The 27,692-nt window shown below is 35.7% G+C and overlaps 1 protein-coding gene and 2 long non-coding RNA genes across 3 annotated transcripts; all 3 read left to right on the forward strand.

Annotated features, from left to right (window-relative positions):
- Nucleotides 1–825: 825 nt before the first annotated feature.
- Nucleotides 826–18,585, forward strand: LOC147545573 (insulin-degrading enzyme-like 1, peroxisomal). Its single transcript, XM_086636093.1, has 26 exons — nucleotides 826–1,117; nucleotides 1,292–1,367; nucleotides 4,015–4,082; nucleotides 4,610–4,701; nucleotides 4,790–4,863; nucleotides 4,953–4,996; nucleotides 5,540–5,591; nucleotides 6,264–6,386; nucleotides 6,480–6,592; nucleotides 6,788–6,950; nucleotides 7,147–7,239; nucleotides 7,801–7,886; nucleotides 8,870–8,956; nucleotides 9,332–9,435; nucleotides 10,838–10,940; nucleotides 11,141–11,236; nucleotides 11,332–11,521; nucleotides 12,571–12,632; nucleotides 13,646–13,750; nucleotides 14,496–14,697; nucleotides 14,793–15,001; nucleotides 15,739–15,863; nucleotides 15,954–16,005; nucleotides 16,082–16,168; nucleotides 16,792–16,914; nucleotides 17,936–18,585. Exons 1-26 carry the CDS (start codon nucleotides 995–997, stop codon nucleotides 18,185–18,187), a joined length of 2,904 nt encoding a protein of 967 aa, XP_086492219.1. The 5' UTR covers nucleotides 826–994; the 3' UTR covers nucleotides 18,188–18,585.
- Nucleotides 18,586–18,848: 263 nt separating this feature from the next.
- On the forward strand, nucleotides 18,849–19,723 carry LOC147545574 (uncharacterized). The gene is made up of 2 exons (XR_015223822.1): nucleotides 18,849–19,209; nucleotides 19,315–19,723. It is a non-coding gene; the product is annotated as an uncharacterized LOC147545574 (long non-coding RNA).
- A 7,113-nt stretch (nucleotides 19,724–26,836) lies between these two features.
- On the forward strand, nucleotides 26,837–27,456 carry LOC147545575 (uncharacterized). Its single transcript, XR_015224123.1, has 2 exons — nucleotides 26,837–26,969; nucleotides 27,063–27,456. It is a non-coding gene; the product is annotated as an uncharacterized LOC147545575 (long non-coding RNA).
- Nucleotides 27,457–27,692: the final 236 nt, after the last annotated feature.

Raw genomic sequence — 27,692 nt, forward strand, 5'->3', positions numbered from 1 at the left:
AAATAACCCAATATATAAGAGTTCTTTCCCCCATATATTAAGACTTATGTACTTCCACAAACTTTTTCAAAGACCTCTACAATTTAAAATCATATGTAAAAATTATTGTGCTCACGCTTAAGTTAAGCTATTGCAGTATCAATCCCCTGTAACGTCTAACGTATATCGTAGTTGATTTTCAAAAAAGAAAACAAAAAAAACTATGCAATTGCAATTGTGGATGGTGACTACTTCTTAAAAAGAAAACGTCCCAATTTTTGAACATCTAAAAAAGGTTCTAAAGAATAAATACTTTTAGTAATTAGATTTGACACGAAACAACTTTGTCTTGAGTAAAAAAATTGCTTTGTTTGTCTTTTACTCTTTAATCTTCATCTTTTATTTTACCTTTGACCACCAACATCGCCGCTTCTTACTACTACCACCATTTCCGATAACCAACACTACTACAACTTTCGATCACTAGCACCAGTACCTTCCACTTCTCCCTCTCTCGCTTTCCTTTTTCCCTCTTTCTCTCTCTGTATCATCCTCTCCTTTGTTTTCTCTCAATTCCGACGAAGTAGAGCCTTCACCGAAACCGATCTAACTTTGGAGATTCCCCCAGACCAAGCATCATATCTGGTATGGGGCTTCTGTCAAAGAGGAGAGGGACACAGAGAGAAAAGTGAGAGATGAGTAGCGGTCCGAATTGGCAGTGGTCGAAGTTGGTGGCGATGGAAGGCCGATGTCCTAGACGATAATATGGAAGCCCACGACCCAAAAGAGCAAAAAGTACGTGCCTCTAAATATTCAACCAGACCACCAAAGTGCGAACGAATTACTATCCACCACTTATTGACGTTGACTCCCAGTCCCTTTCTTCTTTTTCTTTTTTTCTGTTGATAGTCTCTTTCTTCTTCGGGTGTTATAAAAGGTCGTCGTCTTTGGTCGACTTAAAGAGAGAGAAAACAACCAGAAAGAAAAAAAGGAGAAAGAAAGAAAGAAAACAACAATGGTAGTCGAAGTTACAGAAGCAGAGATAATAAAACCTAGAAATGATAAGAGAGAGTACAGAAGAATAGTTCTCAGTAACTCTCTTGAAGTTCTTCTTGTTAGCGATCCTGAAACAGACAAGGTTAAGCTAATTTCACTCTTAATTCATTTCAGTTCAGATGAACTCCTTATTCACTTAGATGTGTTCTTAATTTCTTCTTCTTCTTACGTTTTTGCTTAACTATTTTAGAACTGAACTTGGTTTTGATTGTTGGAATAGTTGAATCTGAGCTGAATTTGTCTTTGATTGGTTCAGGCTGCTGCATCAATGGCTGTTGATGTAGGTTCTTTTAGCGATCCAATAGGTCTTGAAGGACTAGCTCACTTTCTAGGTAAGGACTTGGCTTAACAAATAAGTACTTTAAACTTTGGTAATTTAAATCACTTAAATTCTTCAATTTTGGTTATTGAGTCATGGATGAAGTTTTCCACTGGTTTGAATTGAACGAGAGTCTAATTAGGTTTTATCAGTGGCAGATAAGCTATTCAAACAATTTTGTATATACTAGAGAACTTTGATACTTTTACATAAGATCTTATATGTAAATATTTAGATAGCTATCTACAAATGAGAAAACAAAAACAGGACACAAATCGAGTCATGCCTTTGACCTTTCATAGTATTGAAATCATTATTTGGGATGTTATGACCAACATCTATTTGTGAGAATAGTCGCACATTGGGAATGGGTGCGTACTCTAGTAACCATGAATATATTGTCTATGTCATCTCCACTCATTTCCAATTGGTTTTGAGTTGGATGACCACAAACTTAACACTATTTAGGAGGCATTTGGGCTTGTAGTATAATGATTCTGCACCTCCCTCCTTATCGTAGGAGATCTTGTTCAAACCTCTCATTCTGTTTAGATCAGGATGGGCGTAGCCATTGGGTTAGTGCTTATTAGAAAACATAATTAAGAGCTTTAAGATGGGGAGCGCAAAAGCCTTAAATTTTTGAAATGCTAATGGTGGTAAAAGTAGACCTTGAGAAACTTATGATAGAGTCAGTTGGGACTTCTTGTATCAAACATGGAAAGAATGAGATTTGGTTGGAGATCATGTGTTTATGGCTGATTATCTTCAGCTTCCTTCTCAATATTGGTTAATGGAATCCCTACCAGACCCTTCAGAGCTCAAGGGGAATCAGACAAGGATACCTTATCCCCACCCTTATATTTAATGGTGGCAGAAACCCTAACTCACTGCTTGAGAAAGGCAGAAAGAAGGAATGGATACTAGGCTTCAAAGCTAAAGAACATCACCATGGAAACCTAGTGGATCACCTCCAGTTTGTTGATGAGACCCTCTTTTTCGTAGATGATGATATTAGACAATTCAGGAAACTAAAAGACACTCTGATATGGTTTGAGTCGGCATCGGGGCTAAAGGTAAACTACTCTAAATAAAAAAACAAACCCAGATATAAGTAATTTGGGGTGCAAGATGGAATTTCTTCCAACCACCTACCTGGGGATTCCTTTGGGACAAAGGGTATATATGCAAGTCGTTATGGGATCCAGTGCTAGAGAAAATTAACAGTAAGCTGTCGGCCTAGAAGGCTAAAACACTCTCTCACGGGGGTAAGCTAACACTGATCGAGGCAATTTTATCAACACTATCTCGACACTACCTTTCATTGTATGCTATCCCTATCTTCATCCTAAAGTAGATTCATAAAAAGATGTGTGCTTCCTATGGGATGATAAAAAGAGTTCACTGAGTCGCATGGAATCTGAGCTGTCACGAGATTAAGGCAGGAGGCTTGGGGGTCAAGAATCTGAGGGAAATGAATGATGCTTGGTATCCAAATGGATTTGGAGATTTGCGACAGAAAAACTATGCTTTGGAGAAACATAATAGCTGAAAAGTATGGAGACGAAAAGGGTGGATGGGAGCATAAGATTACTAAATCACCCTACGCATGCGGGGTCTGGAAAGGAATTCAGTGTAGATTGAGAAGCTGCAAGCCTTCAACACAATCACAAGATGGAGCCTCGGAAATGGAAAGACAATTAATTTCTGGCAAAATATTGGTGCTATACCATATGTTGAAAGATAGATTCAAACCATCTTTCATTTATTTACTGTGGAGGAAGCAATGGTACATCAACTGTTCAATTGGATCCATGGGACCTGGGACATCCATTTGAGAAGGAACCTAAATGGTTGGGAAATCCCAATCTTGACACAGCTTCTGGAAACAAATAAAAACTGCCAACCTAAGGAGGGAGAAGACGAAAGAAAAGTTCGGAGATCAGGAGAGAAGAAAGATCTTTCAGTCAAACACTGCTACACAAGAATGGTGGTGATAGACCAGAATGCCTATATTGAAGCCCAAAGGCTTGTATGGACCTCACAGATCCCCTCAAGGAGAAGTTTTATCGTCTGGTCAGCTACAAAGAATAAGGCTCCAACAGTGGACATGCTTAAAGGTCGTGGGGGTGCCTATGCCAAATAGATGTGTAAGGTGTAAGAGATAGGAAGAGACAGCTGAGCATCTATTGCTACATTGTGACAGGGCAAGAATTCTATGGTACTTCTTTACAATTAAATGTTGTTCCCCTAAATCTATAGTACAAACAATTTCCCAATGGAAACACCTCAGAGTTAGGAAGAAAAAAAGGGAGCTATGGACCCTTGTTCCAATAGCAATCATGTGGGCGATCTAGAAGGATAAACACTGCAAAATCTTTAAGGATTCAAATCCTCACAGTGTTCTGGAAATAGAGGATATTCTCGCACTGTTATTCTATTGAAGGAGGAAGATCAATTGGGCAAAAGATAAAACATATTTCGGTTTTGTTTTTAAGTGGGACGAAATGATGATGTAACACAGACTTCTCTGTACATTCTTTTTATCAATATTAATTTGAAGTTTAAAAAAGAAAAAACAATTTCCTCGAGTGGATAAGAATTTTATCGGAGGTGTTAATACCAATTTTGCCTTACCCATGTACACTCTTATTATTTTGCAGAGCATATGCTGTTTTATGCAAGTGAAAAATATCCCGTGGAGGACAGCTACTCCAAATATATTTCAGAGGTATGTATTCCCTTAGATGCGAAACTCTGAGTCGGTATATCAGATGCTTTTGGGAGATATACTGACACCACAGGCGTTGTGGGATAAGTTCTGTCACTGGTTTGTTCTCTAATGATGGGTTCTCTGTAAAGTCCTCTCACGATGCCCAAGTATTCTGTTATTTCAAGTAGGAATCTGCGGAGCTTTCTGTATTAGTTTCGAATATTTTCTGGTAGTTATTTGGTTATGGAACTTCTGTGCACTGCAGTTCAGAGTTCAAACAGGTTATAAAGCTTAAATAATGAATAGAAAACATTTGATGCACTGTTTATGAAAATACTGTGTATCGTGATATATGTACTGATGTGAACATTCTGAGTAAACATTACAAGTGACGCTGTCATGCTAAAGTAGGTTTAATGAACAGAAATATGTGTGAGAAGAAATTATTTCTGCTTCGCATCGCATTTCAGGTTCATAATGCTTTTACAAGACAGATCATCTACATGACCTAATCTTTGTTAGTGTGATCTTTCTCTGATTCTCAGCGTGGAGGCTCTACGAATGCATTTACTGGTTCTGAGCAAACAAACTATTATTTTGATGTTAATACTGACTCTTTTGAAGAAGCTTTGGATAGGTACTTGACTTAATAATCCTGTAAAATATTTGCTATCTTGCATTTCTTTGACTCTTATCAGGCCTTTATAGGGGTTTGTGTGATTCAGGTTTTCTCAGTTCTTCATTAAACCCTTGATGTCTCCTGATGCTACTACGAGGGAAATAAAAGCGGTTGATTCTGGTAAGTTTCCTGTATGTGAATTTGTAAATACCACCATGAATTTCTGCATATTAGAGACTACCATTTTTTCCTATTTTCCTTTTCTCCAGAGAATCAAAATAATCTATTGTCAGATGGTTGGAGAATGGCCCAGGTATAAGTTAATGTAATTTTGATTATTTCAAACCTAAGAGGTTCAGATTCGCTTTCAAGTATCTTGAGTTTTACTCAATATCTGGCAATAGGAGTTGGAGTCTATGGGCTCCATTTCTGATTAGACTATTTATTCTCAACAAAGCACTTGTTTGTGTTAATGGCCAAGTGAAATATGTTATAAAACTAAGCTACATGCTTTTATAGCTATTGGATGTTCAAGTACATTAAATCTTCACTGCTTAAATGGGTGCGATTCTTAATTCTAATGAATGCTTGAATGAGATTACACTTAAAATACTAGGATATATCTGTTATACAAAAACACTTGTTATCACAGGTAAAGCTTCCATAGTGGTCATGAGTCATGACTAAAGAATAATCACGCTTTGTTGCTCACTGCACAAGACTATAGTTAATCTTTTACCCTTTTTCTGTTTTGCCTTTTGTTATCAATTGCTTTATTTATTTATTTGTTATAGTGCTAATGTCACTTCAAACATTCTCTGTTAGTGTTTCTTATAAAGTTGGTCACTGTTTTCAGCTTCAGAAGCATCTATCTGTCGAGGAACACCCATATCATAAGTTTAGTACAGGTAATTAAATGTGACACAATTGCTTAAAAGGCTCTATTTTGTATCTTGAGGCTCCGAAGCTACAATATAATGCCTTCTTGAACAACTATACTAAACTTAGGTGTATGGTCTTTCAGATAAGTGTATTGTATATTAAACTCAATTTTGTAGCATGACCATAGAATGTGGGTTCCCACCTGCAGAACCTCGCCATGAACTACTAATTTAAACTTCTCTAGTTCAACCTGCTTTTCACCCTTGACAACCTGGCCGAACATGCATGCATTAGCATTCATTGGTGGAAACATTTCACATTCTGCTAGAATCTAGATATCTAACTTAGAGATTAGATATCATAAAAATCTTCTCCTCACTGTGCACCTTCTGAAAGCTTTTCTTACACATTCATTGTTGTCATGCTTCCTTCGAAATTCTAACTTCTTAGTGCTAAGAGTCGAAGTTGAATTGGTATTATCTCGATATCATCTCACCTACAGAGTAAACTATTAAAAGAATGAGACCCTTGTTAAGGCGCACAATTTTGTGTAGCAATTATTTTCAATTTTTACTCCCAACAGGTTGGTTATGAATGCTTGACGTTTGTCTTCTTAACACGTAGATCCATGGCATTTTGCTGTATTTTTAGAATAATCTTCATATTATTGTACACCAAAATACATGTTACAATTTTAGGAAATTGGGATACTTTGGAGGTTCGTCCAAAACAAAAAGGGCTGGATACAAGAAATGAACTCGTCAAATTCTACGACAAACACTATTCTGCTAATCTCATGCATTTGGTTATATATGGGAAAAGTAGGTCCTTCCTTTCCACTATCCTTTTGAATCGTTTCGTTATGATTTCCACAAATATCATTTTTTTCGAGGCTCATTGGTTATGGATAACAGGAGGTCTTGATGAACTTCAAAGCCTGGTGGAGGACAAATTCCAGCAAATACGGGATAATCATATAAGTCCTTTCATTTATCCGGGTCTGCCGTGCTCAGATGAACATCTTCAGGTAGTTATGGATGTTAGTGTACTATTCTAGTACAGAAGAAGAGTCGATGCAGCTGTTGCTATTTTGAACACGCTTCTTCTAAATTGCTCCGAATTTGGATGTCCTTTATCTTTGGAAAGAAAGTAGAAACTTATCAAGTACATATAAATTTGTTGTGTGCTGTTGGCTTTCTCTTCAATATAATCTTTTGTTCAGGTTCTCGTAAAAGCTGTCCCAATAAAAGAAGGTCACAAATTGAAAATAATATGGCCAAGCACTCCCAGCATTAGCCATTATAAGGAAGCACCGTCTATGTATCTTAGTCATCTCATTGGCCATGAAGGAGAAGGCTCTTTGTTCTACATCTTGAAAATGTTAGGTGAGTTCTGCATCATACTCTAATTAGCATTTTTTTTGTGGACATCAAATTTCATAATGAATTTTCTAGAGAATATATAGATGATACTGGGTAGGTCACTTTCATATCATTACATAGTTTACTTTTTTTATTAGGTTACTAATTTCCCTTACTCAATATGGTACTCATAGCAAGATATATTTATTAAAATGTGCAGGGTGGGCTACAAGTTTGTGGGCAGGTGAAGATTATTGGAGTAAGGAGTTTGCTTTCTTTCAAGTGGTTATTGCTCTTACTGATGCCGGCCATGGTTAGTTCCTTCTCTACCCTTCAGTTTTTTATGCAGTAACTCCTAATGTAAATGAACGGTGAACCCAGTCCCAAACCAGTGGACCCTTAATCTTTTCATTTTTAATTGATTCCTATTTTATTTATTCCTGTTTAAGGCATGTTTCTACGGATTTACATTATATATACTCTTAGAAATATTAGAGTTTCCTATATTGGGTCGAAGTAATCAATTCAGAAATCAGAAAGGAAATCCTACCATGTCTAAGTAAACTTTATTTTCATTTTGAAGATAGTGTTTTAGTGGAGAGTTTTATAGAGAACTTTTGAACATTATGAATGAAGTATTAATGTTAGTCGAGTATTTCTTTGATTCTAGTCGAAAAATAGAGATATCATCATGTTTAAACTTCACTAAAGCTTCCACCAACGCATTTATATTACCTATGATCTTGTATAGCTGGTCTGCTCAATGTCTCCGTCTATAAGCATTTCCTTAGTTTTGTAAACAACAAAGCCTTTTCAGTTTATTCTTTAATCATGTTTTAGAGTCTAAGGTTTGCTTTTATAAAACTAATGACAGAGCACATGGAAGATATTGTTGGACTACTTTTCAAATACATTCATCTCTTACAACAATCTGGTGTTAATGAATGGATATTTGACGAGGTATGTGACTTTGTATCTTTAGGCGTCTGCCTTTTCTAGCACTCCAAAGTGGGAAACTAACATATTTGTATTAGTTTGTGTTCTTTGATCTAAAATCATGACTACTGATATATCTTTTTAGGTAACATGTCGGTCCATGTATTGATGCTCTACACTGATTGATGTAAACCCATATGCTAAAGCTTCTATAGAGGTCTTCCACTTTGTTAAAACAGTGGATCTTCAAGTACTATAAGCTTATACAGATTTATGCTTTGGTAAATCTGTAGAACTTCAACTAGCGTATTTTACCAAAACTGATAACCTCTACTAAACTAAGTAAAATTCATAAATTTGAAATAAATTTTGAAGCATAATTCCTAGGACTGCCGACTGCCTATACCATTTGGCAAGCCCTCCATATAATTCATTCTTCGGCCTTTTGGCTCTTGCAGTGATATTTTTGCTTTCTCTCAAAAAGCTTCTCTCTTTACTTTCTACTCCTTAACTATAATAGGAAAACCTAAGCATACAAGCAAAAAAAGAAAGAACACTTTTAGTTGTTATACTAAAGCAACATGTAGATAGAAACTAATAAAGTGGACTCTAAACACTAAAGGTGAAAGTATACACAATTAAGGAAGAAATTAGAAACTATCTGCACAATAGCCAACCCAAAGGAAAGCATCTGTAAGGTCTCACATCTCGATTCCAGGAAATGATTTCCTATGCAAGTACTGATTTTCGATATAGCTCTCGCAAACGGAAACCATATCCTAGAATCTTACAAACTACTCTTTACATCACTCTCTGTTGTTTCAGTTTCTGATGAAAAACGATATGGCTCTTATGTAACAGGATTTGGATACTAATGATTTCCATGAAGATTGTATGTTATTTAATTTTGGCAAGTCAGCCTTTTTGTAACATTGTATATCTGTGGTTGCGGCCTCCCTAGTTGTTGCTTTTAAGACTTTTTAAAATGATTTATTTTATTTGCCAAGCTTTCGGCTATTAGTGAAACGGGGTTCCATTTTCAAGACAAAGTTCCTCCTATCAGTTATGTGGTTGGACTTGCATCAAGCATGGAGGTAAAGTCTTGATCTTTTAAATTCTTCAATTGATGAATATGTTCAACTTAGGTTCATAGCTTAGAAGATCTAGCATTTCCTTTGTTTGCTTTCTGGCTTCAGAGTAATTTTTTCTTGACAATGCTCCACGTCCTTCTATCTTGATTCTTGATTATGTCTCTGAGCATACAAATACAATGTGAATTTGCAAAGTTCGTATCAACCCATTGACTCTTTGGAAAACGTTTTTGTTTGTTATCTCCACATTCACATGGCTTATTCTTCTTGCCTTGCCAGCAAATTTTCTTTCCTGATTGTTTGTATTAAAAGTACATGTAAACTTACCAAATTAACTAATTGTTCTGTTTGGTAACATTTTGAAAAATGTATTATCAGATGTATCCCCCAAAAGATTGGCTAGTAGGGTCTTCCTTGCCTTCGAACTTCAACCCAGTTCTTATTCAAGCAGTACTCAATGAGCTCACTCCAGAATATGTTAGGTAAGATAAACTGCTGATGATCTCTGCAACCATCTTTCACTTGTAGCTGAAATTTTGGGGTGAACAAAGGGATCTCTGGATATCTAGTTTGATATAAATTCTATTTTCCTTGTCATCTTTGTGACGTAAGTTTAAGTTGACCTAGACTAGCATGCCCTGCCCAAGTAATTTCGTAATTATCATGTACGTTAGTGGCAGTTTTATTGGCCTAGTGGTGGTTTCATTGATGTTATCCACTTATCCTGAGCTTACTACATCCTGTTGATGTAATCCATGCTTTAGTTGATATGTATAATCGTTCAACATAAATCAAAACAGAGGCGAACATGCTGTGTTTTCATAATTCATATCCGTACGGGTTTATTGATAGGTAGTAATGTACCTCAAAGCTTGATTTTATCTATGTAGCAGTACAACCTGAGTTGCTTGTAGTGTACTACTCTAACTTGACTTCCTATTAAAATCTTGCTCATCATTTAACTCGATAAAGCACCTGGTATCTCACACACTTACGGTAATTAGATCTGAGTCCCAACTATACATTCTCTTGGTCGTAGGCCAGAGCAAGAAGACCAAAAGAGGTACTAGTGGTAGCTTTGAAAACTAGAAATAGTATTGGAATGTAATGGCACACAAGTACAAAAAGAAACCTGTGGTGTAAAAATTATACAATCTACTAAAAGATCCTCGCTCCATTTTATGTCTACATTCTGTAACTTCTAAATCACTACTGAGAAACGAGACACACACAATGACACAAGTATAGATATAGTCTAGTGACTCAATACCTGATACAATTCTTTGTTACTTATGTAATGACCCAAGCCCCAACAATTATTGATATTGTTTCCGCTTTTGCCACCCAGACTCTAGCCCGTCGGGTACAGGGCTTTGTTCATGGTAAAGGCTCCACTAACCCACCCAAACGGCTTCAACACTTGCCAAGCTTGAAGTAGCACCTATAACCCAGGCTCTGACACTACTCTAAGCGATGTGTGTCTATCACATCTTCCCACCCACAGAGACAACCTTGACCCAAGCCCAACGAGTACATAAATTTGATCATTGCAAATGCTCCTCCATGATGGCATGATCCCACCCCAAAGGTCATGTCACTTACTATGCTTGGCTTTGGACCTGTAGCCTAGACTCTGCACGCCCCTCTAAGCGGTTTGAATTATTACAACCAAAATGCAAAAGAACCTGTTGCTCATAATTACTTTTGAGCAAAAGGTGATGGGCTAACACAAACTTATTAAGTTAGGATTTGATATAAATCTCGATCTTCCTCTAAAGAGAAATACTTTGTGGTATTTCCAGCTGAAGGATTAACTTCTAAGGTGCATTGTTCATTCAAACTTCCTTCAAATTTTTTACATAAGAACCTTTTACTGCTTGACAGAATCTTTTGGGAATCAAAGAAATTTGAAGGACAGACGGACATGGTTGAGCCTTGGTACGGAACTGCATACTCCCTACAGAAAATTAATAGTTCTATTATACAGGTTTGTAGTTGGATGTTAGATGGTATACGGTATACCATATGTTACACAGTTACATTATACAATTATTTATATATTTGCTTCTGACTTATTTATGGTTCTGCGACATTTGCATTTATTTTGATTTTCCGAGCTAAGTTGGTCCAGCTTTTGTCTTTCGAATTATACTGGAACTTCATCCAGTAATATTTCTATCTTTGCAGCAATGGACTGAAGCATCTCCTAATGAAAATCTACATTTACCGTCACCAAACATTTTTGTCCCATCTGATTTATCTCTTAAGGATGTTCCAGACAAGGTAAAATAATTGTCAGAACATACCATTTTGTTGTGTTTGCCTTTCTCCTAAAAATGTTGGATTACGTGTACTGAGTTGACTGGGTCATTATTCAGGCTAAGTTTCCATCTATCTTAAGGAAGTCACCATACTCAAGATTATGGTTCAAGCCTGATACATTGTTTTCCAGTCCTAAGGCTTACGTTACGATAGATTTCAACTGTCCACATGCGAGCTACACCCCTGAAGCAGGAGTTCTTACCGATATTTTCACGCGATTGTTAATGGATTACTTGAACGAATATGGTGAGAGCACAAAATTTGTAGTTTCAATAATGAATTTTTCTTGTTTTTGGTCTTTAAAAGAGCTAAAAATATTAGTATTATCAAAATTAAATAAAAGTAAACATAAAATGAAATAAGAGAATAGTAAGTAACCAAGTAAATTAACAGTAATTAGTAGTTACCACTTTGATGCTTCAGATGCAACTTCTAAGTGACTAAGGTTCAAATTTTCTTCTTTGATTTATAACTTATAACCAAATGTTTGAGTTGGTTGATTTTTTTTTGTAGATTGGTCAGGCTATGAGGATATTCTAACTAGACGGTCTGAAATAATAGTAATGACTAATGAATAGTAATATATATTAGTAATGATATAAACCTAGATTGTTTCTTTACAGTACCACCTAATGAGAAATGAAATCCCCTACATAACATGGGGGTTGGACATCTTGTGCTAAATGACCTTTTTTAATTTGCTAATTGATAATATTCTAAAAAAACAAAATGTACGTTATAAAGATGTGAATTATAGTTTTGTTGCTCATTTGAGACATGAGAGAATTATAACAATCAATTTGGTAGTTTAAAGAATATTGTTATTTACTTCTGTTGGTAGTTTAATTAAGAATATTGTCTGAGAAGCATTATTTTCTCTTGTTTTGTCAGTCCATCGATCTTCTGACAATTCCTATCTCATTGATACTTAATGATGCATCATGCATGTATTCTCTGTCACACAATAAAGTATTATGTTTACTGATGTCTAGGTAGCAGGAGCAGAGCACATTGAACCCCATAAAATAATGTGTTAAAAGAAAATATATCCCAGTTCTAAGACTTTCTAACACTGAAGCAATTTCCCCCCTTTCTTTCGTTTAACGAGCCAAAATAGGAAGGGATGATAAACTATTATTGTGCTGTAGCTATTTTACAGACATTAGCAGATTTGGTCCCTAACATTTCTTTTAAGGGAAATGCTACCTCTACTACTCACCCACCATGCCCTGATTATGTCAAAAGGCACGATGCTCTAAGCTGGACTTTATTTTCTCATCTTCTATAATTTACAGCTTACGATGCTCAGATTGCTGGTCTGTATTACGGGATAAGCAATACTGCTACTGGGTTTCGGGTAATTTCTTGTAATTTCTGAATCTTGGTTACGATCTTATACCTACACATACTTTTTGATTTATTTTAGGGGTTGACTTAAATGCAAGTTAGTTCTCTATCATAGTCTTATTTTGAAATGTTTCGGTTGAAGTGACCAAATATTTCAGCTTTAATGTACACATGATTGAAATTCAACACATGGGATTGCTGTGTCACTTGTGATGTCACAGCGGAAACAACTGTTCAGTTTACATTATAATTGGTTTCGGCCGATATCGTAGAAAACAATGAGAACGTAACGTTTCGTTGGAAATCAATGTTCATTTTGCTGAAAAATTTCGCTGTTCAGAAAGGAATTGCTTTGCCTACTTGAATTGATTTTGATTTTCGCCATCACAAACCTCTTACATTCTTATACGAGTGTATAGCAAAGCAACATACCTTTATATCATTCCTACGCATCGAGAATGTTGTTAGACATGTTTGTTGCTTTTTATGCTTTTTCGATTGTTTGCTAACTTTCTAGTTAAACTTCCATAGAACTTCCATCATTTCCAGGAGTTTGTAGTTATTTCTATGTCCACAATACTTGCACGAGATATTTTGGAATCCGAGCTGGCCGAGTTTCCTACACAATAACAGAAATCGAACACCGTGTCATGTGGGGTACAGTTATAAGTTTATATACAAGACATATGTTTATCATAAATCTGACATCTGCATCTTCATCTCATTCCATAAACCAATGGTTCAAAGACAAAATGAGAACTAACTAATCAGTAACTCTCCTCGATCGTCTCCCACTTGATTTGTTTTTCAAATCCAACTCCATCCCACCTCCATAATTATCTCCACCAGAACCTAACAGAGAACTTATGCTTTTGTGAAGCGACGACTTATAAATGTAAAATGTACCAGTCATAACTGATGCCTTAAACCCTTCTATATAGTTTGTGCTCTAATTCTTCACATCTTTTTGTTTGAAAGCCACTTTAGTTTGATATCCACTACTCTGTTCATTTTCATTGTCAGGTGACAGTTACTGGTTATAATCACAAAATGAGGATCTTAGTAGACAAAGTATTTGAGGAGATTCGAGAGTTCAGAGTAAAAGAAGACAGGTTTTCTGTGATTAAGGTAAATTACATATCATGCTTGCATCGAAACTTCTGTTATCATAGTATTACTGTAACTTAGATTCCTTGTTCCGTCACTTACCCTAGACTATAATCAGTTAGGGTAATTCTAATAATATGAAAGATGCAACCTAAACTTTATATAAATTGACTCCAGAACTTATACTAACTCAATATACTTTGTTTATACAGATTTTGCTCAAGAACTTATACTAACTCAATAAACTTCTTGCTCGGTTATTTCCTATATGTCTTCGAAAGTAAACTTCGTGTGACGGATCTTTGCAGTTAGACTAGCCTACTAATGTTCTTGAGACCACCATAGACACCTTTTAGGCAATCGACTATTATCTGTCTAATTATTAATCTCTACAAATTTGTGATAACTCATACCCAGTCATCATTTTGCATGAAGTAATAAGATTTGTTAGCTACAGCCTATCAAGTAATTGAAGTATGTTTTGCAGGAACCACCAGTTCTTGCATTAATCAACATGATCCATGTCTAATAAGCTTGCTTCTTATAGGAAATATGATTTGATTCTTTTTGCTGGAGTTTTTGTTATTTTTACAAGTTTGACTACTTAGAAATCTAGGGTTTGACTACTTAGAAATCGTAGGGTTTGACTACTTAGAAGTCAAAGGGTTCGACTAAGATAGGATTTTTTTAGCCAACTTGATGACTATACATATGGAGATGACTTTTATGCATTGTTGACGTTCTCCTTTCTCTATTTGTTAATCAGGAAAATGCACTAAAGGGATACGAAAATGTCAAATTTCAGCAACCATATCAGCAGGCTATGTACTACAGCTCCTTAATTCTTGAGGATCTTGCTTGGCCTTGGACTGAAGAGCTGGAAGTTCTAACTCATCTTGAAGCTGCTGATCTTACAAACTTTATACCTCGTCTGCTCTCAAAAGCCTTTTTGGAGTGTTACATAGCAGGTTAGCATGCTACGGATCACTTTATAGAATAGTTATTACAAATCTGTTTTCATGTCCTTACTAGTTTTTATTATAACTTGATGATTTAATAATAGGAAACATTGAGCCTAAGGAAGCAGAGTCATTGATCGAGCATGTTGAAGATATTTTCTTCAAGGGTCTCAAACCCATATCAAGACCTCTTTTTCCTTCTGAGTACGTGACAGACAGAATCGTCAATCTTGCAAAGGGGATTAATCACTTTTATCCTATCGAAGCCTTAAATCAGACTGACAAGAATTCTGCCCTAGTCCACTATATTCAGGTACTTCTTAAGACTCACTTTTCTATGTATATCTCTATATGTTGCACGCATATAACTCCATCTGAAATTGTCTAATTGACCATTTATTGGGTATCCTCCAATGACTTGCTCTATATGTGGAATTTCTATAGATTCCTATTATATTCAAGGGCATATATGTTAAAGCATATTCAACAATTTTTATCCCAGATTGCGTCCTTTTGGGCTGATCTAAGGAGGTTTCTTTGGTTTTTTTTGTACTTCCCGTTCTCCTTTTGCACATATACCCTGTTTCTTTATCTTTAGCCAAGCACCCAAATCCCGATTCTGATTTTAAATTTCTTATTCTACATTTATGTGATTCATTATGTACGTGGGGATTCTTATGGGACTCAACCACAATATTCAAGAGTTTCTTTTTCTTGTTTATTTTTCACTTTAATTTGTTTATTTATTGCTTTATTAGATTAGTATTAGTTTCTATTCTTATGAAATTCATAGTTGCTGTTAGGAATGTACTTAGGAGGTCATAAGTCATAACTTGCTCTTTAACCTCATGTCTAGAAAGAGTTCTAAGGCTAATAGATATCCTGGATATCAAGTTAATGATACATTAATTAAGGTTTGAAACAACTCCATTGTTGCATTTGAACTCCAGTTCTCGTCCTCTCGCTGTCCAATGATTTCTACGGTACTTTTCGTAGTTCCCTTGTTTATAATGACTGTAGATGATGCCTAATCTTTTGGTTGTATTTTAGGTTCACCAGTATGAGTTGATGTTAAATGTGAAACTTCAGCTCTTCGCTCTCATTGCAAAGCAACCAGCTTTCCACCAGCTTCGCACAGTTGAGCAACTTGGATACATAACTTGGCTTTCGCGGAGGTATACAAAAATGGTTTTATCTTTTTTACTTCTCCTTCTGCAATACCATCTTTATCTTTGTTTAAGATTTCCATGTTTCTCCACATGTAGGGATGATTATGGGATTCGAGGCTTACAATTTGTCGTCCAATCTACTGCGAAGGTACCTAGAATATTTCTCCAGGGGGCTATTGTTAGGTTTCACTTAACTAACAAGTTGTATGTGTTGATCTTGCCAGGATCCAGGTCACGTTTATTTGAGAGTAGAAGCATTTCTCACGGAGTTTGAGAATAAACTTCGTGAGATGTCACTGGATGAATTCAAGGTAAGACAATCTTGCTTTGTTTGTTCTGTTCAAGGAAAACCCATATTTAGCATGTAGGAAAAGTAATTTTTTTTTTTTTTTTTTTTTTTTTTTTTTGAGAACTAGGAAAAGTAATTGTATCACACTCTTAGACCCTTCAAAGTGTGATCTTGCTCACCCATATTTCTGTGGGTCATGACCACACGATCTTGAGACTGCTGGGTGGGTGGGGGCTTGAAGAGTAAACCCCACCGTTGTTGCAGACAATATAAGATAATTGTAATTCCCTTACAATCAGAATATGGGGCTTTTCAAACAACGTAAAATGGTGGTCAACGAAATTAAACTCAAATACATTAACTTACTATGTATAGCTCTAGAGCTCCAAATGTCTTTTAATACTGGTTATTGTGGAGTTGGTGATTAATACGTGGAGCTTTGTTAAGTTGATATTGTAGACATTTCCGCAAATGTTTTTTGCGATTTTGTTAGCTTACTTTCTCATGAAGGGGGTTTGAAAAGCATACATCTTAAAATGCAAAGAATATAACTATTGTTAATGAATTTTGTAATTTGCCATTGTATTAGACGTGAACTCTTTGCCTAAATTATGTGAATTCAGACATTTTTGTGATTCTTTACAGAGCAATGTAAATGCGCTGGTTGATATGAAGCTTGAGAAGTTCAAAAATTTAATGGAAGAAACTTCATTTTACTGGCAAGAAATTGTTGATGGTACTTTCAAGTTCGATCGAATAGATTCAGAGGTAAGAGCATTCTTTTCTTTTATCTGTTAATACTGTAATCAAGAAACTACGTAGTGTTGGAGGAACTTCCCATCTCTGTGACCACGACCACTATCATCCGTCCATCACCTGCCAGTGAGCCACCGTGCGCTACCACTATATTTTTCACCACCTTTACCACTTAGCTAGAGCTAGAGTGCTAGACTGCTAGAGTAAATTAATACATTTATGATAATTGCGACGATTCTTTGTTAGTTTTATACTTTCGTTGTTAGGCTATTTAGAGGAGCTATTGAAGTGATTGATTTGTTTCTTGCACATTAAGCAGGATGATTCATTATGACCACAAAATGTCATCACCATCACCACCACAGCCACAATTATATGTTATATATATTTTGGATACCCTACCTCATGTAACACCTAGTTGAGTGACCATAATAAAGTTTAGTTTTCGGACACTCAAATAACTATTTTCTGCCATACTATAATATATCATTTATATACTATAGTTTAGTTTCTGACTAGTTTATTACTTTATTATGTATAAAAGTAAATGACCTATTCTATAATATGAGACGTAATATAAACACATGTCCATATAAAATCTGGGTGCTCCTCGTCCTCGTTGTTCATCATCATATAGGAACCACCCGCTTTTCACCCCACATTTACCACCCCCACATGATCCTCGGTCTCCTCCTTACCCTCACTCCCACAACTCATCCATTATCTAAACTCTCTCAATTCTTACTATCAGTAATGCCTTCATTTATATGTACGGTAGAGTACTTGTTTCCCTCTTAACCCGCAAAAATGTTTTGTGAAATTGCTTCTGACCTCTATCCTTTGGATGAAGTAGTTCTGCTTCCAAACTCTCCCTTTATGTTTGTTTATGTATGTCTTGGAAGTCTTTTAGTAGCATCACATGCGTACCGAGTGACTTGTGAAATCAAATAGTTTCATTTCTGCTAATGTAGTTAGTCCATGAAAACTCCATTTTCGAAAATTTTCTAACATTATCTGGATTTAATGTGAACAGATTGAAGCGTTGAAGAATCTAACACAACAAGAACTAATAAATTTCTTCACGGAATATATCAAAGTCGGTGCACCTTCTAAAAGGACGCTAACAGTACAAGTATATGGAGGACTTCATTCTGCTGAATATAATGCGGCTATAAATGAACACCGCCCACCCCAATCTGTTAGAATCCATGACATTTTCGCCTTCAGGAGGTCACAACCTCTATATGGTTCCACCAAGGGAATCATCGCTCAAACCAAACTATAAAACAAGTTGTTGCTGTTGTAGAGCTGCCGATGCTAAGCAGACAAACATGTAACCACGTTTGAGAAAGCAGGTTGCATCTTATTCCTAACGAACTATTTAACAGCTGTTGTGTGTTTGTGATCCCTGCGATCCTATTATACGGTCTGAAGGTGTTGTGTGTATGTGGAATCGAAGAAGAATTTAGGTGCATCTCATATTCGGATGCATCAAAAGTCATTTCGTTCTTTTCGTCGAGTGATCTTTTTATTTTATAAATTGGTGGCTATTTGTGTTCGAAAGAAAAGATTATGTTTCTTATATTGTATGGCTTAATCATTTGTGTTATGTAATTAACATTGTCACGCTTGTGTAATTAACATACACTCTTGAGTGTTATAATCATTAGCCTTGTTTTTTAACACTCTTCTTAAACTTGTTTAACATGTAGAAAGTTTTAAAGGCACCACTAGAATGGCAGCGCCTCGCCATTAAAGGCTCCCTAACTTTATACAACCCTGAAAGGTTGTCTACAAAGGTAGAAGATGAAGATAAAAACTCAGAAGTGGTTTACAGATAACAAAATTCACTTGGCAAGAATGTGACTCAGACCCTAACCTAACTCCTTCAACCCTACCCACTTAAGCGAACCCGCTGGCACAATCGATCTTAACCTGATTAATATATAATAAAATACAGTAAGTTGTGGGTGTGGGCTGTCTGATGGATGAAATAAAAGAATAAAAACTTCTGAATTACTCACATGTTATTCATGTAATAATCAAAATATTCTTTGCCAAAACAAATATAAAATGGTAAAAGGACACGCTTTAGGAGCAAGTGGGTTATTAATTTATTAATCAAATGAACTTTTTGGTTCATGCTATAAATTGAGAATACTTCATGAAGGATTTATCATCCACCCAAGTACCAAAATCAAAGATATCAAAAGAGAAACACAAATACTTGAGTGATAATGGCTAAGAGTTCATCCATCTTCGTTGTTGCTCTTCTTCTGCTGTTGATTATTGGAGCTGCTTCTTCTCGTAAGAATACATTACATATTTCTTCGTTTAGCTAAGGTTAAAGTTTATTTATTTTTCCGACTTTTTACTACGTAATACTTATATTTTGACTTATGAACCATATAGAGAAAACGGGAGGGAGTTCAGATGCATGTCCAAAGAGAGATGGAACTGGATACGGAATAGGCAAGAAGGGTAGAGGAAACAGCTGCACAGATTGTATACTCAAATGCTTCAAGCAACAATGTAAGAGGGGAAACCCTATTAACGATCTTCGATGCGCTCAAGTCACTCAAACTGAATGGATTTGCGGTTGTTGTTGCGATGCTTAGTCATATATTGTCGAACATTCTGAAAGCTGAAATTTCTCGTGTCTTTAAGTAATAAGGTCGTTCAACATTTGGTCATATTTGTCACCGTTTTGGTTAGTGCAACTTATGTTTTTAGGTTGAACAAATTATGTGTACTTCCTATATGTTTGATGTGATTTTGGTTGTATCAAACTGATGAATTGCAGCTCTGGTTCTTTTTCTTCTTCCTTCATCTTTGATTTACTACGGTACTGTTAATTTTTTCTTAAGTCTGAATCTGAAATTTTGACCAATTTAGTTGTACATTACATGTATAATTTGAGTATTTGTATGTGTTCACTTATCTAATAAATTAATATGTTCAAATAACTTTTTTTTAATCAAATTTAAACTTGTTTTATAAGCTGAAAATATATGCATATTGTACAAATATTTGGTTCAAGATCTAAAGATAAAAAATATGCAAACCAACTAAAATTATACATAAAACTAATTCAGATTGGAAAAAAACAAATGACACTTAAGTCCCATATTGTTGATTTGATTCGTATACATATATATGAAATACACATATCGAAATGAGGAATTTCAAACGCGCCTTATGTAATTGTTATAGGCACCTCCCTCAAGGCTAACTTGTGAGATAGTTTGTGAGTGAAGGAGAGGCCTCCAACACTGACAAGATGCGTTTTAAAATTTCCCTACTGACATCTACACCGGGAAATGTTATATACACTTATTGTTTCTAACTGATACGCTCATGGTGATTCACACTTAAACCTATATTTACCCTAATACACTTTTTCGGATACACACATGTTGGTCAAATGTCTTGATCAGTTTCCGTTGTTAAGGTAAAACCAATTCTATACTCAAACAATTGTAAAGATGAACCCCATGCGTAACATAAGCCATCGTTGCAGACTTGCAGTCATACCGACAGATAACAAAGAGGAACATTCGTAGAGAATTTTGATAAATTTTCGTCGAAAAGATGAAACCGTTACTATAGTCAAACTGTCAGAAAGATGAGACAGATGTGTAACATAAGCGACCGGTATAGTCCTACTGCTAAATAACGGAGAACAACAGTTAAAGAGAATTTTGATGAGTTTTACGTCGGTAAGATAAAATCGATATGGTCCATTACATATCAGTAGCTCGTGCGACTTATGGTACCTCCGGTAGATCACCTTTATGAAATTGTTAATTTTCAATAATAATACAACTTTTATTGAAAGAACAATTTAAAACGAAGTTTCATGAGATGTTACTATACTTCTTTTAGTGGATGATTCTCCAGTCTTTATATTTTTATTTGGATCAAAATAAGAAAGTGAAGTTCCTTATTTTTCTATGATTTTCACCACTAAAACATCAATAAAAAGACGTCAATAATTTGAACATGATCTTAGAGAAGAACATTATATGATTTCGGGATGCTGTCACCAATATTAATTTAGTGGTGAATGAAATTTATCTCAATCAAAAAAATTGACCAAGTCAACCCCGAATGTATGTATAGATAAAATATCCCTAATTTTGATCACTGTCAAACTAGGACTTCTAATACATTCAACAAAGTAAATTCCAAATGGTATCTCCCAATATTTTTTTGTCCAATTAATGGATCTGTTTTAGATGGTCAAACTTGTTATATAGGTAAATAGTAGAGAGATTGAAGAAGGTTTATTGATAACGGTTAAGTGTGTTGTCATCCAATTCAAAACCAATAAGCTATTCGATTCAATTGACGGATATGAGACCCTAACCGCCTAACCTAACTCTTTTGATGAGGTAATTACTAGAAAGGTCAAAATAATATTGAAAATGAGTAGAAAAGCACTAAACATTTGAAAATTATTATTCAGGTCAAAAAGTGTGCAAATACTAAAATACCCCTTTTTGTCATTTTGTGTAACTAAATTCTTTTATTTTTCTTTAAACTTTAAATCGATATAATTTTTGTTTGAGATGTCGGATTTCTATAAAAATTATATATTTAGAAATGATTTATCATTAGCTTTCTAACAAGATCCACTTTCAATACTTTTTTTTCAAAAAAAAAAAACCCAGAAAAATGACGTTTTTTTCTTCACGTTTTTCTGCAAACGTGTTTGCAACAATCTGTTATGCAAACGTGTTTGCAACAATCTGTTATGCAAACGTGTTTGCAAAAATCTGTTATGCAAACGTGTTTGCAACAATCTGATCTGCAAATATGTGTTTGCATAATGTAAACTGCAAACTGTGCTTGCAAAATATAAATTGCAAACATGATTTGCAAGCTTTGCAGAATATAATCTTGAGTTGCATATCTTGCAAACTCGATTTGCGAATCGAGAACATAAACTAAGAGTACGTGTCTATAAAATCTTGAGTTTGGAATTGATTTCATCATTCATCGTATAAAACTCATAAAGAAATTGTGTGGTCGACTTTGCTTGAAATACTTCACTCATCTCATGCAAATTCTCACCTTTAAGTCTTTCATTCCGTAGATGTGAATTCAGAAATAAAGATCTAATCTCACCAAGACTAGCAAGGAAAAGAGGTCGAGGAACACCAACCCTAATATAATGCTGGGAAGACATGTTATACACGGAAACTTTCTCTTGGTTCACAACAAGTAAATATCCCTTAATTGCATGAATCTCTAAAGGCCCGTCCATTTCGAATTTCCTTTTAGATCGAACTCTACAATTGAAATTCATCATATCCCCTAGTAGTACTACAAGAACTAGATCACCTTATGCTGTAAATCCATAATCTTTTGATCTTTCTGTCGAGTCAATCACATAATTCTTTACAAGTGATTTGTTAATTCCTTCACATTTAGATTCCCTAATTGTCATGCCCCTTAAATCTAATGATCCTGCACCAGTTTCGGTAAAAAAACAGAAGTGTTTGCTTCATAAATGCAAGGGGTCAGCTTTTTGACGTGGCAGAACCATACACCGTTTCATTTTCACGAAGAACCCGTATTCTCCCACTAACATCAGAAGAAAGAATATACTTCATTCTTCCAACTTGATGAACTTCCAAGATTGTAATTGTTGAACTTTCTTTCCCCTCGTCGATCTTAGGAAATGGACGTAAATGTGCCATTGAAAGTGAATGCCAATCTTCTGCATTTGAAATTTCCCAAACTCGATGAACTAAAACGACTCCATCTTCATGACCAGTAACTAAAATACTCTCATTCTTATGAATTGACATATAAGAAAGCATAGATGTAATGGGTGATTCCGAATACGTATGAAATTCAACTAACACATCTCCATTCAACAATAAACACTTCCAAAATTGGTGAGATTAGATCTTCAAACTATTTGACGCAAAACCATAAGAGCTTTTCTTGGATACCCACAATTAATATAACAACCCAAAATTGAAGTCCATGAAATCACATCTCTGATAGGAAATTCATCAAACACCTTCTGTGCACCTTCAATAAACTCACATTTTCCATACATATTGATGAATGCATTCCCAATGATCATCCACTGAACAGTAGCATAGAACGAATTTGGGGTTTTCATGTCAAAAAGTACATACCATTCATCTAATAGTTTGAGGTGAAAAATTCAAGATGAAGAATTGAAGAATACAAAGGTTAGGATCTGACTAATAAGTCTCATTTCAGCTATCTTGGATAAGTCAAGTGCCCCATTAATTCTGAATCTTATTATTCCAATATTTTCCTTCATCAAAGAAGACAAAGATTAATAACCCATGAAGATCATCAAATAAACACAAGGGGTGAAATAAGCTGCAAGGATCTCTAGAAATAACATGAAGAAATATAGATAAGAAACCAACCTCTTTCTCTCTCTAGATCGCTCAATCATATAGTTTTCTACAGAAAACCCCCATCAACCAAATCGTTCTCTACCGAAAAGCCCACAAACACTCAGAAGATTTACAACGAAAACAGAAGAAAAAAGATAGATTAAAATGGGAGATCACTTAGAAGATATGTGAAGAGTTCCAGTAAATTCTGGAATTCGGGCACCGAGAACAATTGCACTGGGTTGGAGATATTAATTTTCTTGTGAGAAAATATATTTAAATTGGTAAGGGTATTTAGGGAATGAAAAAAAGTTGAAAATGACCTTAATAATAGTTATCCATATTATTTTAAACTTTATGTATCAATATCCATATTATTTTGACAACTTTTAATTAATACAAAATGCTACGTGTCTTTTTAGTTATTATTAATAATATATTGACCTAAACAACCATTTCCTCTTTCAACATTACCCAGTTAAGCTGACCCGCCAATTCGGCATGGTCGACCTAAACCTGATAATAAAAGTCCACTAAAATGTGGGTGTGGGCTTACCTAAAAATGGCTTGCCTTACCTGAAAATGAAGGAGGGCTTGGCTTGCGATATCAAAACCATAAATATTGCTATGAATCTAAGACATGTATGGAAAATCATCAGCGAGAAGAGCACACTTTGGGTGCGATGGGTTAAGAAGTATCTTATCAGGGGAGAAAATAAATTTCTGGGCGATGAATACGCTGACTTAGCAAAGGGCGCTTCTAAAGGCACCAAACCAAAATGCTGTTAACATCCGGAAATATTATTGACTCAGCTCATTGGCCATTGACCCGAATTCTCTATAAGCACCGGTTTTCCCCTCCATTGATGAGTGGCTTTCCATAAAGTGAAAGCTTCGGGTTGATCAGGAGGTACTCTTACCAATTTGTATTTGAAAACACCAACACCTACTTAGTGTTTCTCTGTCCATGACTCTTGTATTTTAATTTTATACAAACCGTCATAGATATATATTTTCCCACTTAGCTCAAAACATCCTTCCCTAACCTCGAATAACTCTAACCTCGTTGCCAGGATGCAAACTTTTCTCTAATGCAAGATTTCCCCTTTCGAGCTTCTGATCAGGTGCTTCTTTGCCATTATCTTTCTTCTTAGATAGGTTACCACCTTGACCACTATAAATCAAAACATCTCCTGCATCTGCATCATCTTCATACCCACCAAAAGAAACAATACTCACAGCCACAAGCTCACCAACTAGGCTAAAGTTTATAACCATATAATCAATTCCGGGCATTATCTGACAATGTAATCCAACCAAGCATAATTGAATCTTGAAAAAGAAAATATCTCCAACCTCAATCCCAAGAACATTCCCAATCCTCTTCCTCAATTTTCAGATTTTGTGAGAGATGGATGCAGGAATTAGGGTTAACTCTCCACTTTGACCGGTGCCTACATAGTTGGACGGTGCTAACAGAGAAAGGAGCAGTTGGGCCTGGTGCTAATAGAGTTGGATACTAACAGCCTTTTGGCGCGGTGCCTTTAGAAGCACCCCTTAGCAAAAGGTATGGTTCAATATCTTATAAAGGATGATGCATATATTCTTTTGGAGTGATCCTTGGAATCCCATGGGGTCCATGATTGACTCTTTCAACTCTAACCGAACTCTTGATTCAAGTATGAGGGAGGATGCACGGGTTTTAGATTTTCTTTTAAATGGACAGTGGTTTTTTTCTCAGAACAGAATAGGTATGCATTCGGTGAAGTATTTAATAACCTAAATTGGATTGAAGTAGAGGGTTTGGATGAGGATACGGTGGTTTGGAAGATTACTACCTCAGGCGACTACACGGTGAAGGATACTTGTAATTTTATTCGGAGGAAAGGGAGGCAAGTAGAGTGGTGGAAACTTATTTAGTGCCTGGAGGGGATTCCCAAACACTCTTTTATTGTCTGGATCGCGCTGAAACGGGGTTTAAAGACAAAAATTAAGCTGAGGGGTTGGGGTCTTAACATCGATGAAATCTGTCCATTATGTCACAGAGAACCGAAAACGGATGAACATATCTTTTCCCAGTGCTCGTATTCATTAAAAATCTAGTCAGATTTGCTAGCCCTACTCGGTATTAGCAGGAATCACACAGGTCGTTGGTTGTGAAACAAATTGGTGTATCACCCCATTTCACGGTAATTCAATACTAGGCAGACTCGGAGGTCTAGTTTTTTGCGGGTTCATATATCATATATGATCTGAGCGAAATAACCGAGTGTTTCGAGGGAAGGTCAGGCCAGTCCAAGAACTGTTCAGGTGGATTGTTAGCGAAATCAAAATCAAATTGCTGACATAGAACCAGAAGCCCAATGGGCTGAATGGGTCTCAACAAATCATGGACCGGTGGAATTTGTCTATCCCACTTCGGTTATAGGCAGCCAAAACGTGTAGATGGTCTGGCTCATTGATAAATCAGGTCCTAATTAATACCGATGGGGCCTATGATGCTGATTCAGGAGGTTTTGGAGCAATCTTAAGAGACCATTGGAGAGATACAATTGTAGCTGCAACATCCAAAACGTCGAGGAAGTCGGTGTTGTTTCATGAAATGCAAGGGATTAAACTAGGTCTACAGTTAGCAACTACTTCGGGTCAGACGAGGGTGAGGATTGCAACTGATTCCTTACTAGCAGTCTCTATATTGACAACGGAGGGTAAGAGTCCATCGTGGCAGATAGTCAGAACTGTTCGTGAAATTCAGGAATTAATGTCGCAATTGGAAAAATGTTTTTTTCTCATGTCTATCGCGAAATAAACCAGACAACAGATTTTCTATCAAAGATGAAACCAATATCAGGCTATAGAGAAATGAGATTGAGCACATTATTAGCTGAGTTAGAGAAGATTGTGCAGGATGATAAAAGTGGTGTCCTTAGAGTGCGACATTCTTAATTTCTTGATTGTTAGAGTTTCTCTTTTATTCTAGTTTCTTAGTTGGGAGAGTTATTTGTTTGATTTAATATTCTTTGTTCGGGTCAGGCCCTTTGCCCTTTCACAAATTCAAATAAAGAAAAAAGTACGCATAGATGTAATATCCCTAATTTTGATCACTGTCAAACTAGGACTTCTAATACATTCAACAAAGTAATTCCAAATGGTATCTACCAATTTCTTTTGTCTAATTAATGGATCTGTTTTAGGTGGTAAAATTTGTTATATAGGAATAGTAGAGAGAATGAAAAAAGTTTATAAATAACAGTTAAGTGTGTGGTCATCTAATTCAGAATTAATAGACTATTCTCACAATAACACGCTTCAATTGACAGATATGCGACCTTAAACGTCGGTGTGGGCTGTCAGATCGGTGGAATAAAATAAATAAAAACCTTTTTTGTTTCTCACATGTTATTCATGTAATAATCAAAATATTCTGCACCGAAACAAATACTATAAAAACTGAAATTACACGCTTTAGGAGAAAGTGGGTTATTAATTTATTAATCAAATGATCTTAGTTTCATGCTATAAATTCAGAATACTCCATGAAGGATTCATCATCCACCCAAGTACTAAACTCAAAGAAATCAAAAGAGAAACATAAATTTTCAGTGATAATGGCTAAAAGTTCATCCATCTTCGTTGTTGCTCTTCTCGTGTTGTTGATTATTGGATCTGCTTCTTCGCGTAAGTGCAAATTACTCAATTTAGCTAGGTTAATATTCATCTAATTTTTCCTATTTTTTCACTAATACTCATTTTATTATATGAAATATGTAGAGAAATCGAAAGTAAGTTCAGATGCATGTCCAAAGAGAGATGGGACTGGATATGGAATAGGCAAGATAGGTAGGGGAAACAGCTGCACAGATTGTATACTCAAATGCTTTAAGCAACAATGTAAGAGGGGAAACCCCGTTAACGATCTCCGATGCACTCAAGTCACTCAAACTGAATGGATGTGCGGTTGTTGTTGTGATGCTTAATAATATATATTGTACAAATTCCTCGTGTCTTTAAATAATAAGGTCGCTCGACATTTCGTCATTTTTGTCATCCGTTTGATCGGGGCAAAATATGTTTTTAATTGAATTGAATAAGACCACGTGTACTTCCTAAATGTTTGATGTAATTGTGGTCGTACCAAATGGATTAAAGTGCGACTTTGGCCCTCAATTTGTTACCAACTCATAGTTTTGGCTTTCATAAATGTCTGTCAGTTCGTTTTGGTCCAGAAGGACAAAAAACTTCATCTCTTTCCGGAATTATCTTTAGGGGCCAAAAAAGAAATTAATTCCTAAAAAATAAAAAATTAAATCCACCTCATTTCTCCCTCTCTCCTCCATTTCATCATCTTTTTCCTCACTTCATCTCTCTCGCCACTTCATTATCTTCTTCGACGAAGGTCAC

Source organism: Eschscholzia californica, unplaced genomic scaffold (genome assembly GCF_041429995.1).
Source record: "Eschscholzia californica isolate CP2 unplaced genomic scaffold, dmEscCali1.0.p SCAF_4, whole genome shotgun sequence".
Lineage (NCBI taxonomy): Eukaryota > Viridiplantae > Streptophyta > Magnoliopsida > Ranunculales > Papaveraceae > Eschscholzia > Eschscholzia californica.